The sequence below is a fragment of the Petaurus breviceps genome, unplaced genomic scaffold, assembly GCF_028583685.1.
Source record: "Petaurus breviceps papuanus isolate PSGF00001 unplaced genomic scaffold, PetGlider_PUasm1.0 689, whole genome shotgun sequence".
Taxonomy (NCBI): domain Eukaryota; kingdom Metazoa; phylum Chordata; class Mammalia; order Diprotodontia; family Petauridae; genus Petaurus; species Petaurus breviceps.
The window spans coordinates 3,843,250-3,857,141 of NW_027186458.1; the positions used below are offsets into that span (position 1 = coordinate 3,843,250).

Here is a 13,892-nt window from a genome sequence, read left to right on the forward strand (position 1 = left end):
TAATTACCTATATTTTGCTACTTGATGCTGATTTTGGACCCATTCTTGATATGTTTATTCTGTACATATTTAATTATGAACCTGGCAGAACACAAGCTCCTTTAGAGTAAGGATTATTACGTTTGTTGTATGTGTATTCCCTGTATCTAGCACAATGCCTGGTTTAATAAATGCTTGCTGACTAATTAGTATCAAAAGTTAAATGCAGTTTAAAAAACATATGGCTGTCTAACAAGCAGAAGGAGCACGATAATTAACAGCATTCTTTAAAATGGTGACACAGTATCAGAGAAGCAACATGTGGCAATCAGCCTATCATGGCCATATCCAGACTTCCTTCAGTCTGTCTTTCTGCCCATCTCTGATGCTGTTACAAATGTGCACCTCTCCCCTGCCCACTGATCTGCAAGACCTTAAAAGGACTCATGAGGCGTCGCTGACTCAGATCATCGCCCTGTGTACAAGGATTCAGTCACTCAGCACGACTCATCCAAATTTCTGACAATGGACGGGCTTTCACTATCTCACAACGTCTTTCATGGATCTAAGTGATAGTATGACAAGAACAGAACACAGCAGTGATCAACTATGGCTGACTTGGTTCTTCACAGCCATACAATGATCCAAGACAACTGGACTTTTTCTTTTTTTTGGCTTTTTGGAGGGGGAAGGCAGGGCAATTGGGGTTAAGTGACTTGCCCAAGGTCACATGGCTAGATTTTTGTGCTAAGTGTCTGAGGTCAGATCTGAACTCAGGTCCTCCTGACTCCAGGGCCGGTGCTCTATTCACTGCACCACCCAGCCGCCCCGACAACTGGACTTAGGATGGAAAATGCTGTCCACATCCAGAGAAAGAGCTAACGGAGTCTGAATGCAGATCCAAGTTGACTGTTTTCACTTTTTCTTTTTTTGTTGTTGTTTTTTTCCTTTTGTTCGTTTCTTCTTTCACAACATGACTGATGTGGAAATGTTTTATACCACTGCTCATGTATGAGACATAGCGGACTGCTATCTTGGGAAGAAGGAGAGCAGGGAGAAAAATTTGGAACTCAGAATCTTTCAAAAAATGAATACTGAAAATTGTCTTTACATGTAATTGGAAAAATAAAATATTATTAAATTAAAAAGGAAAAATTATAGCGTGTGTATGTGTATATATAGATAGATGTACACATTCATGCCTATGTACACACACACAGAAGTACATAGTAATAATATATAGCATAGTATTTTAGGTAGAGTATAACTTTCAATTGATTTTTCCAATAGTGCCCGTGATCACACTTGGTAACATCACATTCATTAACAACTGGCTCTGACTAACGGGCCAGAAGCATTTATTCCACAGATGCTTGCTACAGCGGTGATTAACAAAATGAAAACCCCAACCACTCCACCCATGTGAATTGTAAGCAGCAGCTAAGGGAGCTGTCTACCCCGGGAATGTCTTCCTTCCCACAGCTTTTACTCACCTCTTGGTCCTCCTGTCATGAGTTTCTAAGAAGTGTCTTTGCACCTCGTGCTTGGAATGGTGATCAGCAGCCAGCGCGATGTCCACGGTGACCAGCCCGACGTTGACGGATCCCGCCTCGAGCCAGTACGCCCTCCGCAGGAGCGCAGGCTGAAGCCCGATTCTGCAGTTACTCAGCTGCTCAATGTACTGTCTCACTTGAAAATCTTGGATTGCAGCACTTATCCCTTCCCCAACTGACTGATTATGGAGATTACAGTTGGCAACTCGTATGGCACCCATCTAAAGAAAGCAATGTAAAACACAACAGGATAATTTTTAAAATCATTACAACCCAAAACTGAATAAGTTACAACAAACTAAGGGAATAGGGGGTTTATTTAAAAAAGGATCTAGATTTCTCACTTCACCTGAATGAAGAGAACTCTCCACACACTCTAAGAAATTCATGACTAACAGAGATGAACCAGGAGCACTGCTCACATTTCTCCACATCAAATGGCAAAGCAAGGTCTCTTCACGCTTACAGACACAAAGATTTTTCTCTCCAACTCCCATCTGCTGTGTCCATTGTCAAATTATCAAGGCTCACTCTCCCAAGCAAGTATTTGGAAATCACAGCCATAGACATGGGAAGTACAATAATAATGCTTTTGGTCAATCTGTCTGTGTATGTGGCAGCTCAGAAGCTTGACTATTAAACTGTAAGAATTATGGGATGAAGCCTTGGAACTGTATTGTGTGGCTACTGCAAGGGAGGTAATAGTTTTCACACTGTTCAGGCAGCAGGCTCAGCTTTGGTAAGTCTGTCTGAACGGTGTCATTCATATCTACTTGTCAAATATGGAACAGAATGTGTAATAATCCCAAATCGAGCCCCCCTTCAAACACCCTCCCCCACCACTCTAACAATGTCTACCACTGCTCCCCATCCTATTCTAATGGTGCCTCCTCTAACTCAAAGCTCCACAACAGAGCAGGCCAGTTTAGAAGCTGGGATGAAAGTGAGAGGTCCTCTGGGTCCATCCCTCCATCTTACAAATAAGCAAATGGCCTTGCCCAAGGGTCACACAGGCTAGAACTGGGAGAAGAGCCAAGATCCGAGGTGAGACCCCCCAGACTCCAAATCCAGACCTCTTGCCACCAAGTCACTCTACTCAACTATTTATTACATTTATTACTCATCTCATTAACCATTTATTTCCTCCTGTGCTGGACTGACTGGGGGAGAACAAAGGGAAAGAAGGCCTGGCCCCCGCCCCATGGAGTTTATCTCATCAGAAGCTGGGTACAGATGAATAAACGGGGATCCAGCGGCGGGCCTGCCACTGCCTACTTTACCCTGTTTCCCTTTCTCATTCTCTAAGTCTTTGTCCCTGGATCTCATTTCTTTTTACCTTACATTTCTCCATTTTGGTTCAGCTGCTTCCTTTGTCCTTATTTGCTGTTTTCTTTTTGTGATTAGAGCTCACTTCTTTTTCTTTTCCCCTATTTTTGGAATTCTCCCTCCCCTGCCCAAGTTCATTCTGAGCTTCCTGCCTCTTTCCCTCTCATTTCTTCAAATCACCTTTCTCAGACAAATATTTTTAAAGCATTAAAATAAAATATCAGGCAGTGATACTTAATGGTGTCTACAGCATGTTAGAAAGACAGCTCAAAGGTTACGTTCTGACAGGTGCCCACCTGATCATCACGCACCATTCATGCACAGTTACTCAAAATATTGAGTTCAGAAAAAAAAGGGAAAAGAGGAATAACAGAATAAAGTTGGGGACAGAGTAGGGAAAGAGTAATGCAAACAACGGGTAAAAAGAATAAGGAGGGAAGATCAAGCACAAAAAGAAATACTATTAACTGGAAAACAAGGACAAGAGAAGCAATAAAACCAAAATAAAAACAAAACTACATGGCAGCAGAAAAAGTCAAGCTACAATGAAAAGGATCATGAGACATGGAGAAAGAAAAGGAAATGGAGGCAGGAGGGAATGGGCAGCGATTGACAAGACAGTGTGATATAAAAGATACTAAAAACTAATTGAGTATAAAGGACATATTTGAAAAATGATTAAAAAAACTATTTGGTAAAAATCAGTGGCATTTTAAAGAAACCTAAGTAATATGTAAAATTTGCTACTAATATTCAAGTTCGTGTGAACAAAAACATCTAGAAACTGGTTAATTTCTCCAGTTCCAGACACAAAAAGGGCCATCAATCCCTCAGCTGAACAACCACAGGCAGGGGACAAAGCCGGTTACCCTTATATTTGTAGCACAGCCATGCTCAACGACATACAGGTCTGCACCATCTACTGCTAAGCGGGTCATTGTGTACTTCAAGTCATCCGAGGTTGAACAAGGCCCAGGAACACAAGTCATCTAGAGGAACAAAAGATTACCAACGGTTAATATTTTGCTTATCAAAGGACTTTCCTTACTTAAGAAAAAACTTGAGGAACTGAATGTGTACAATTTTATTTAGAAAATTATTAAGGTTCATTATTACGATTCAGGATTTGTGCACAGGATCATGGGATTTAGAGGCAGACAGGGCCTGAAACACCATCTAGTCAATTCAATAAACATTTATTAACTACTGTGTACCAGTAGGTAATAAATAAAGCTAAGCACTGGTTCAATCCCTTCATTTTACAAGGAAAGAAAATGAGCCTCCCAGAAGGGAGGTGATCTGCCCAAGGTCCACTCCACAGAGCAGAGCCAGGACCACTCTCCCTGTCTGCCTCTCCGTTGTCTGCAGCTGTGCTCTCCTTGCCTGAAGGCCTGGAACCGAAGCTCCCACAGCTTCTCTGAGGCACGCACAAAGCTCCCTGCAGCTTTCCTGATGACTTCTCTGCTGGGTATGAACAACAGCATCGAGTGGATGAGGTTTCTTCCTCCCCACTAGTCTGTCACTCTTCTGCTCTGGCCTCACCCCCAGCCCTTCCTTGTATGCCACTTAGCTCCTCTACAGCAGGGGCATCAGACTCAGACAGAAATGGATTCCTGTAGCCATAGCCCGACTCAGAAAACCACAAACCAGCATCATCTCTGTTGAACTGGATTTGTATTTATTTTGTCAAACATTTCACAATTATGCTTTAATCTGGGAGGCCATGAACTTTACAATTCTGCTCTAGAAATAAGGATATGGATGATCTTTGGGTATGGAAAGGGGCATCTTGTATTGAAGTAAAACTTCTCCTTATTTGAGCAAAACACTCCACTAGTGGGACCAAGCAAGAGCTGGCTAGAGTAAAGCCCAAGAAAGTAGATGTCACGATTGGAACTGAAGAGTTTTAATGAAGGTTAGGGGAAAAAATGCTTTACAATGGAAAGGTTAACAAAGGAGATGCGCACACACACACACAGAGACACACACATACATACACACACGTACGCATGCACATACACACAGACACACACACGCACGCACATAAACACAGACACACACATACACACACAACCACTAAATAAAAGAATCACAGGGAGTATCAAAATATTATCACTTTTAGTAAGGGAAGGGGCCTCACAGATTATTTATTCCAGTTTTCATTCATTCATGTATACATACATACATATATATAATATACACACATATAAAATATAGGTGTAGATGTTTATATATTTATATTTACATATGTATTATATGTACTATAAATTATTTTTATTTCATTAATAGGAGAACAGCTATTTTATAGGAAAAAATCTAAAATTACATTTAGCTTATCTTGGCCTCTGTTTCATCCATCAAACAGGAATAATCTCTGACCTACAAGGTCATTATGTAAAGCATGCTATTCATACTTTTATAAATTTGCTCTAAGATTTCTGGATATTTTATTTTATATTCTCAGCATTTAGAAATACTAATATTAGTCTAACAGAAAGTTTTCCAGATTTTAAAACAACAGAGAAAAAGGCTAGATCTTAGATTCTACCTCTTTTAAAGGACATTCAACTTAAAGTTAGCCCCATTTAAGAAGCTTATGTATTCACAGCATGGCCAACACAACTAATGAAATACCTTAGCTTCACAGAAGCGACGATCGATTCCATGCTGACACAGTATTACAGATTTTGGTCTTTCCAGCTCAAATTCTCGACACACCACATGAAAAACAAATGTCTGTCCCCACTCCAACAGACACGCCAGCTATAGGACAAACAGTGACAGATTGACAGCACAGTTAGCATTGTAAACACGGTAAGAGAGTTTAGAGTTACTGAAAAGGTGAGCACAGCTTGAAATAACAAGAAAAAGTGTTATTTCTTTGCCACCAAATAAACTACTTGCAATAAGCCAACAGAATTATTCTCATATCTTGACATCATTTGCTTTGCTTCTTTGGCCTTTCATTTATAAATGACAAAGTGATGTAAAAAAATGAAAAGTATCTTAATTTTAAACCTATCCACTTCAGCAATTTCTAAAGCAATAATTTCTTTTCAAGGTGAAGATTTCCTTTTTGGTAACTGAATTCTTTGAGCTCAAAAGTACACAGTGGTCTGTACTTCATAACAGGCCAAGCTATGTTTTCCATCTTTCATATGATACCAAATACCTAAAAAATTAAAACAATATTTAAGTAAGACAATGCCCTGATAAGAGGCAATGAAGACAAAATGGTTTTATAATGTGACAGAAACCTAACTAAACTAATACGAATTCCTTTATTTTGCTCAGTGAGCAGTTGTGAATAATGTTGGCTTGATACACACATAGACTTGAAAACAATGGAGGTGCATGCATCTTAGAGGCCCAGGATCACAAAACATATCAGAGCCAGATAGGCACTCCCAGATCATCTAGTAATCGTGGCCAGGAAAGAATGCTAGAGGCTAGGAAAGAATTGGGAGTCCAAGGTTCCACACACATTTCTTGGCTCTGCCACATGATACCTGTGTCCCTTAACCTTTGTGGGCCTCAGTTTCCTCACCTTTCAGATGGGGGGATTGGACCAAATGGTTGCTAACATCCCCTTCCACTCTGGCGCCATGACCCTGTTATCTCTCCACCATTCATTTTTTATGCTACAATTTTATGATAGAATACCAAAAATCATTACTACCTCATAAGTATTTCACTCCTTTAAAATGCTCACACAGGAAAACTAAATGAGGACAGAATCTGTCCTCAAACAGGTGCAATGTTCTGCAGCCCTCTTTTGGGGTGTCTTCCTCTAAGACGGGCAGCTACACGGAATTCTTTAAAGCAGAGTTGTACTGGGAAAGAGCGTTCCATGTGGATCATGGAACTATTTTGGTGTTCCTAAATGATGTATCGTGGCTTTGCAGAGATGTCCCTTCCCCCCAAACCTGTCCCCTCCCCTTAAAGAGCTCACAGACCCTGCTCTCTGGCTCTGCACTCCACAGACACATCCAGCCAAAAAGTCTAGCTGTCAGAGAGATCCATGGTATGGACCCATAGGGGAAAAGCACAAGAGGTGTACAAAGTCTGTCTTACTGTGTGTACAAGCTTCCATTTCTTTACAATTCTGCAGAAGTACAACTGTGTGTTCTGCTATAATCTCCATCACCTCAGATTCACACATCGGGCTCACGTCCTGAATTTCCCAACAAAGGAAGCTCCAGATTCCCGACAGTACCAAGTGGAACAATACATCACACTCCTTGTGGGTGGACCTCAAAATGGGAAGGCCTTTTTGCCATCTGCTAATCAAGTTCTAAACTGGTTACAGCTTCTATAAAAGGGACTTTGGGCATAGTCTAGTCACTTATCAACAGCACAGAAAGCCAGCTCCCAGGCAATCAATATTTGTTAACAACTGAACAATAGCAGGTCCTTTCCCATCATTCCAGCCATTCTAAGTTCTGGCTTCAACAAAAGGAAAGACCAGATTAGGAACTATTAAGACCACACTGAATATTGAACATACCTGTGGTGCTGTAACCTTGGCTGTCAGACACCCAGCCTGGATGTCGATTAACCATGCGTATTCTAAGGAATCACTTCCCAGAGGGAGACCTTCTGCGGAAAACATGGCATGTGCGCGGAGTTGCAGACCTGACAGGCTGATGTGGCCTTCTCTGAGCACTTCATCCACAGGAGGCCGCTGCTGGTAACAACAGGGAGACTACAATGAGCACTGAGACACCATCCGTGTCAGTACAACTTTAAAGCACCAAAAGAGATATGCAGTGAAACGGGACTTGCTGGAATGGCCCCGAGACTGAAAGAGTTAGTCAGGAGAGAAGCCAATTTCTTGATGGCCAGTAACCCGAGTACCCATCAACAAGCCAACAGGAGTCAACAAAAACACCCAAGAAAACTTCATCTTTTGTTTTTATATCCTCTTCATTTCCAAACACACATCCAGGCTGATGGATAATATGCCCATGAGATGGAGGACCAGACATTCTCTCAGACTCCATGACGTCTCAGAGCTCCCCAAAATAAGAATTATGCCCAAGAAGTAAACTAATTACAGTTGTTTCCACTGGCTAAAACACCACCAGTTCTAGAGGTAAGAATCTGTTAAATTAAAAGCAGAGAAGCCTAATCCCTAATCCCTGGCCCACTCATTCAGCAGCTCTTTCCATCCCTAGACAATGCTGCAAAAATGGACTCATGGATTTGTGCTCTGAGATCCACTCAGAAAGGCTCGTGCTGCTGTTGAAGTTTCTGCCAGCAGCACCCCCACTCCTGACCTCATCCCAATGTTCTGTGGCCACAAGCAAGAAAGCTCAACTCCACCCCTCCCCTCCAGCATCCACACTCTTTACAGGAGGTGGAGGTACAGGAAAGAAGCTTGCTTTGCCTAGGAAGGCAACGTTTTCTTGCACTGAAAGCATGCACAGCCAGAGATCTAAAGAACAGAAGGAATGGGGCAGCTGGGGTTCACCAGGCCATAAGGAAGGATTTGCATCAGCTCAGGTCACTTCTGTACCCCTCAAAGTCACTTGAAAGTGAAGACCAGAGCCAGTTAAAAGTCAAGAGTCTGAGAGAGCTGTGAGGTTTAGCCTTCAGGGGATCTGACATAAAAAGGAAGGAGTCAAGGAGTGAGCAACAGGGGAACATAGGGAAAAATGCATAAATTATCAAAGATGACAGGAGGAAGAAAAATGAGTTAAGAACTTTGTTAAACTGAACAGGTAAGAGATTCATAACAGAAGGGAAGATGGTCTCTAGATCATCTAAGTGAGTCCAGACATCTCTGAATAAATATTACAAAACAAAGGAAAATGAATTGACATGTTATGAAGCACAAGACCCTTGCACTAGAGTGTATCTAAGAGAGGTCAAAGATGAGTGAAACACCTTACAACCACATGAATGCTGGCGGAAAGGAATGGGGATGTACCGTGGGGGAAAAGAAGGTTCCAGAGTTAACACGAAAGTACTCAAACAGGTAGGATGGAGAAGACAGGTTACGCTTGTTCTCTCTATCTCCAAAAAGGCCAACTTAACTCCTTCACCCCTGTTTTCCAGCTTTCTCTGTAGAGAACGCTGGAGGGTAGAACCATATTCCCAATACTGAGCACAGGACCAGAGATATCATAGGTGCTTAATAAATACTGACTCAGGGGCGCAGTTAGGTGGCAGCGTGAATAGAGCACTGGACCTGGAGTCAGGAGGAGCCGAGTTCAAATCTGACCACAGACACTTAACACTTACTAGCTGTGTGACCTTGGGCAAGTCACTTAACCCCAATTGTCCTACCTTCCCCCCCTCCAAAAAGATACACACCCACGCACACAAATTAAAAAAAATAAATTAAAACCAAAAGTTGTCTGGGTTGCCTTAGAGATGTGGTAGTTTAGCCCTGTGGAGGTGGTGGGGAATCACCCTTGATAGTTCTTTCGCAGTTCTTTCCACTTAACCTGACTGAGCTGTGTACTTTCCTGCATATTACTTTCTTGGTTCTGCTTACTTCAAACTCTAGTAGTTCCTGTAAGGCCTGAATTCTTCATTTTCATCCTTGTTTACGGCACAGTAATATTCCATCCGATTAGGGTAGCCTCTAGGGTTTCTTTCAGACCTAAATAAATAAATGACCCTACAGTCCTCTGCACTGAAGCTTCACTAGCTACAACTAAATGAATGAGCCAAGGCAGAAGCAAAGACCCGTAGAGCAGCCTCACGGGGTTTTCTTCCTCCAGATTTACTAAATGTTTTCCAAAGAGCTACACGTGTATTCTTTTTTGCTGTTGTTGCTGCTTTTTGGAGGGAAATTGGGTTAAGTGACTTCCCCAAGGTCACACAGTTAGTTTCTGTGTTAAGTGTCTGAGGCTGGATTTGAACTCAGGTACTCCTAACTCCAGGGCCGGTGGTCTATTCACTGCGCCACCTGGCCACCCCCAAGCTATACATTTATTAAGATGGATATGCCTATGTGCCAAGAACTAGTTTGGTATTTGAGATAGAAACACAATAAATGAAATAGTCCCTGTTTACAAGAAATGTACATTTGGATGAACGAATAAACAAGAACATATAAAGAGAATAAACACAAGTAAGGACAATGGAGTTAAATACAAGGTAGTTTGAAAGGGAGGATGCTAGCAGGAAAGATTTCAACAAGGAGGTGGTGCTGAAGCCTGAACAAAGAAAGGTGGAGGTGAGGAGTGTGCACCAGGCATGGCGGTGGCCAGTGCAAAGGCACAGAGACAGGAGGTGGAAGGCCAAGTGACCAGAAGAATGGTGGTCCCTTCTGTAGAATCAAGACTTCTGGAAGAGGGGTGAATCTCGGTGGAAAGATACCAAGTTCAAGTATGGGTATGCTAAGTTGGAGATTCTCCAGAACATTCAATCTGACACATCTGAGAGACCACCAATTAGGCAAAAACAGAGTTCTGGGGAGAGACCGTTTGCTGGGTGTCTAGAACTGGCTATCAGCATAGGTAGGTGATTAAACCCACTGTGGCAGATGAGGTCACCATAGGATAGAAGCCAAGAGAGCAGAGAAGTCCATATATGTGGGGGATAGCCAAAGGACTTACTTAGATCATGGGGGCATGCTGTGTTCTCGTCAGCACAGCAGACTGACAAGGTACTGTCATCAAAGTCTGGGGAAGAGAGAATATAGAGAAGAAAAGGGTAATCAATAGTTTCAAACACTGCAGACAGGTGAAGAAAAAAGAGACTGAGAAAAGACTATCACACTTGGTAATTAAGAGAACCTTTGTAACTTTACAGAGAATAGTTTGCGCCAAGTGATGAGGTCAGGAGCCTTCAGGGCTGAAGACAGAGGCAGTGAGAGCAGACAGGAAGCTTTCCTCTAATAGAGACAATGAGTTCAGGGTGTCTTTCAGGATTCAAAGGACCTAGTCACCTACTCCAGGCCTTCAGGAAGAATTTTCTCTCTCCCACATCTTTCTCCAAGATTCTTTGATTCTTAATTCCAAAAGAAAGGAAACCCACCATCTTCCCAGGTAAAACAACTACAATGGTTCATCTAATTATTTAGTTATGATTTATGCATCATTTAACAAAGATTATCTTAATGTTTCTTTAAGAATTGTTTTTTCCAACATAGAGTTAACTCTCGATTTTTCACAGCATAGAAATAAACTGAGGAACAGGGCTACAGATAATCTCTAAAAAGATCCCAAACCTATATGTATGTATGTTACGTATATGTATGTGTGGTTATAATTTTTCTGGAATCCAATTTTTTTTATGTCTTACTTAATCTGATCTTAAAATGAATTTGATTTCCAGAAAACACACCAACTAATGTTGGTAGCTGAGTGTTCCAATATAGTGCTTTGAATAAAAAAAAGGAAGCCTAGGGTAAGATCATTTCTTCAAGTAGAATCTAAATTGCAAATGAATGAATGGACAATATTGATTACCTAATGAGGCTGGTTGTTATTCAGAAATCAGCTCAAAAGGCAGGAAATCAATCTCTGAAGAATACTACAAAAATATCTTCTAAGTAAACTATATAATTATTCAAAAATTAGCACAACTGCCTATATGGAGCTGGTCAGTTCCAGTCACCATTCAAAAGTAGCTAATCTGTTAATGTTCTGCCTTTCATCAGGATTAGAATTTATAAAGCATTACTTCATACTGATAACTCATATGACTTTCAATGACAGAAAAATGTTATTCATCTAACTCTTTAAAATGAAGTAAAAGAAAAAAAAAAAGATAGCATTTCAGTGGATTCAGCAGCAACAATGAAAATGACCCCTGAGAAAAGAAGTAACATGATCTGGTAGAAAGAGAGCTGGAGACCTATCTAGTACATTCAGGCCCCTTGCTGACCACAGCTAAGTCACTCTCTCTCAGCATCTCAGTCTTCTCATTTACAAACTGGTAAAATACTATTTGCCTCAAAAAACTGTTGCCAGGAAGGAACTTCTTAAAGTTAAACACTCCACACATATATGTGAATTACTGAAAAACATTATTTACAGATTCACTCTATCGTGAGAAGATAAAGAGAATATGCATCTCTTCTTAAGAGTTGACATTCAATAGGTTAAATGCACTTGATTGAGAGATCACATGACTAGTACAGCCATACAGAGTCTATCACATCCCATCACAAGGATTCTAAAACACCAGCTGATAAGTCAATAGATTTTTTGGCTGTCCCCACTCCCATTTCACATTACCTGATAGTTATCATTCACAAATATATTTAGTGGGGACAAAACAAGTTGCAGCATGGTTTCTCTAAATCCTTTTTTCATTTCAAAACATAATCTTTCCAAGAAAGCTGTTGGACATTCAGGACCATCAGTGCTTCCATGCTAAAAGATAAACAAAGTGCCATAATCAGAACAGATACATGATCGGGAATACAAACAAACTCATGTGTCTGAAAAATGGTACTATTGTATAAATACTATAAAAATGGAGCTTATTTGTGTTTCCCTGAGGTCAGCAATAACTACTCTGCAAACCAAGGAGGAATTAAACTTACTAAGCAATGCTGACTTCACAGAGCTAAATTTCCATACACAATCTCACCCTGATTCCTGGCACTGAGGCACCATGGCACACACCTGGCCTCTGAGGGCATGGGGCCTCCCTGTCCAACCCTAGACTTTGAGCCACCTGAACCAATCCTGCAAATCCTAAGACCAGCTCTAGTACCAAGTGGGCTGCCATGGAACAGAAATTCTGAAAAAATCCTGTTCCCGAGTGAGCCTCTAGAGGCCCTCAGGGACCTGCAGAGAACAAGTGAGCTGTTCAGGGCTTACCTTACTTGGTTCTGGGGTTTAAAATTAAATCTGGGATTACAGGATTTGAAGCTACAGGTCATCTAATCTGACCGCTTCATTTTACAGATGAACAAAGGCCAGGAAAATTCTAGGATCTGAAATATACTAAATACTAAGATAAAATGTTCCACAGCCTCCCAGAGACAAAATAAAGCAGAAATACTGGAATGTACAAAAAACTCCTACTAAATTAAAAAAACTATTAATGCTTCAGAAGTAATGCTTCCCCCCTTTTAAATCCTACACAGTATTTTTTGCCTTTTGCCTTTTGGAGGGCAACTGGGGTTAAGTAACTTGCCCAAGGTTACATGGCTACATGTTTTTGTGTGGGTGTTAAGTGTCTGAGGCCAGAACCGAACTCATGTCCTCCCGACTCCAGGGCCAGCGCTCTTACTCACTGTGCCACCTACCTGCCCCCCTACACAGTATTTTCTTTCTAATATTTTTTATGATTTTTATCAATCTATATCTTACACAGAAGCTCTTTACTTGCTTAATTTTCACCATTAGACTACAAAGTTCTGAAAGGATGGGGATCACATCTATTAATCTTATCTTTGTGCCCCCCCATACTCTACACAATCCTTAGCACACAGTAAAGCAATAAATATATGCCAAAAGAAAGCATACACCCACTACAGAGAAAAATCACTGACTCAGTTTACCAAAATAAAATTTTTAAACAGATACATGAAGAAGTGGGGGGGGGGGGGTAATGACCCATAGTTTAAGAAGCACTGCAGGGGTCATAAGTGGAAAAAGTTTAGAATACACACTGGAAACAGACTTACAACAGGAAGGCGCCCATGAACCTTGTACAAGTTCACAAGCACCGTGATATCCCAAGGTCGCAAAGTAAGGGGATGGACTGGCTTAGCTGATGCCTCATTGTCTTTTTTGTCATGTTCCATTCCAACAGCAGTCCATCCAGAGCTGGATGAGGTTGAGAGTGATAAGACAGGGCTGGAAATAACTTCCTCAAAGTCCATATACATATCATCTTCTCCAAAGTAATTCTCCTGTGGAAATGGATGAAGAAAAACAGAACTCTGGCTGTCATAACATTTCCAAAGATGGAACTGACATGACAGAACAATACAGCTATTTTTTGTGCTGAGTCCATTTTAAAATTTGTAACCAATAAACAAGAGATACCAGAAGATCTTTTCTTTACTCCCTTCAGTAGAGTGACTATAAAGAAATGATATGTTATAAAAAAAAATCT

At 41.1% G+C, this 13,892-nt stretch overlaps 1 protein-coding gene across 3 annotated transcripts in view; it reads right to left on the reverse strand.

Moving 5' to 3' along the window:
• BLTP1 (bridge-like lipid transfer protein family member 1) overlaps window positions 1-13,892 on the reverse strand; it is a 211,117-nt gene that overhangs the window by 126,218 nt on the left and 71,007 nt on the right. For all 3 annotated transcript variants that reach the window (XM_069104875.1, XM_069104876.1, XM_069104874.1), the window contains exons 21-26: window positions 13,459-13,686; window positions 12,056-12,193; window positions 7,366-7,545; window positions 5,493-5,621; window positions 3,728-3,847; window positions 1,473-1,753 (exon numbers count right to left, since the gene is read on the reverse strand). In XM_069104875.1, the coding sequence (XP_068960976.1) occupies window positions 1,473-1,753; window positions 3,728-3,847; window positions 5,493-5,621; window positions 7,366-7,545; window positions 12,056-12,193; window positions 13,459-13,686 (1,076 nt within the window). The remainder of the gene's footprint in view (window positions 1-1,472; window positions 1,754-3,727; window positions 3,848-5,492; window positions 5,622-7,365; window positions 7,546-12,055; window positions 12,194-13,458; window positions 13,687-13,892) is intronic.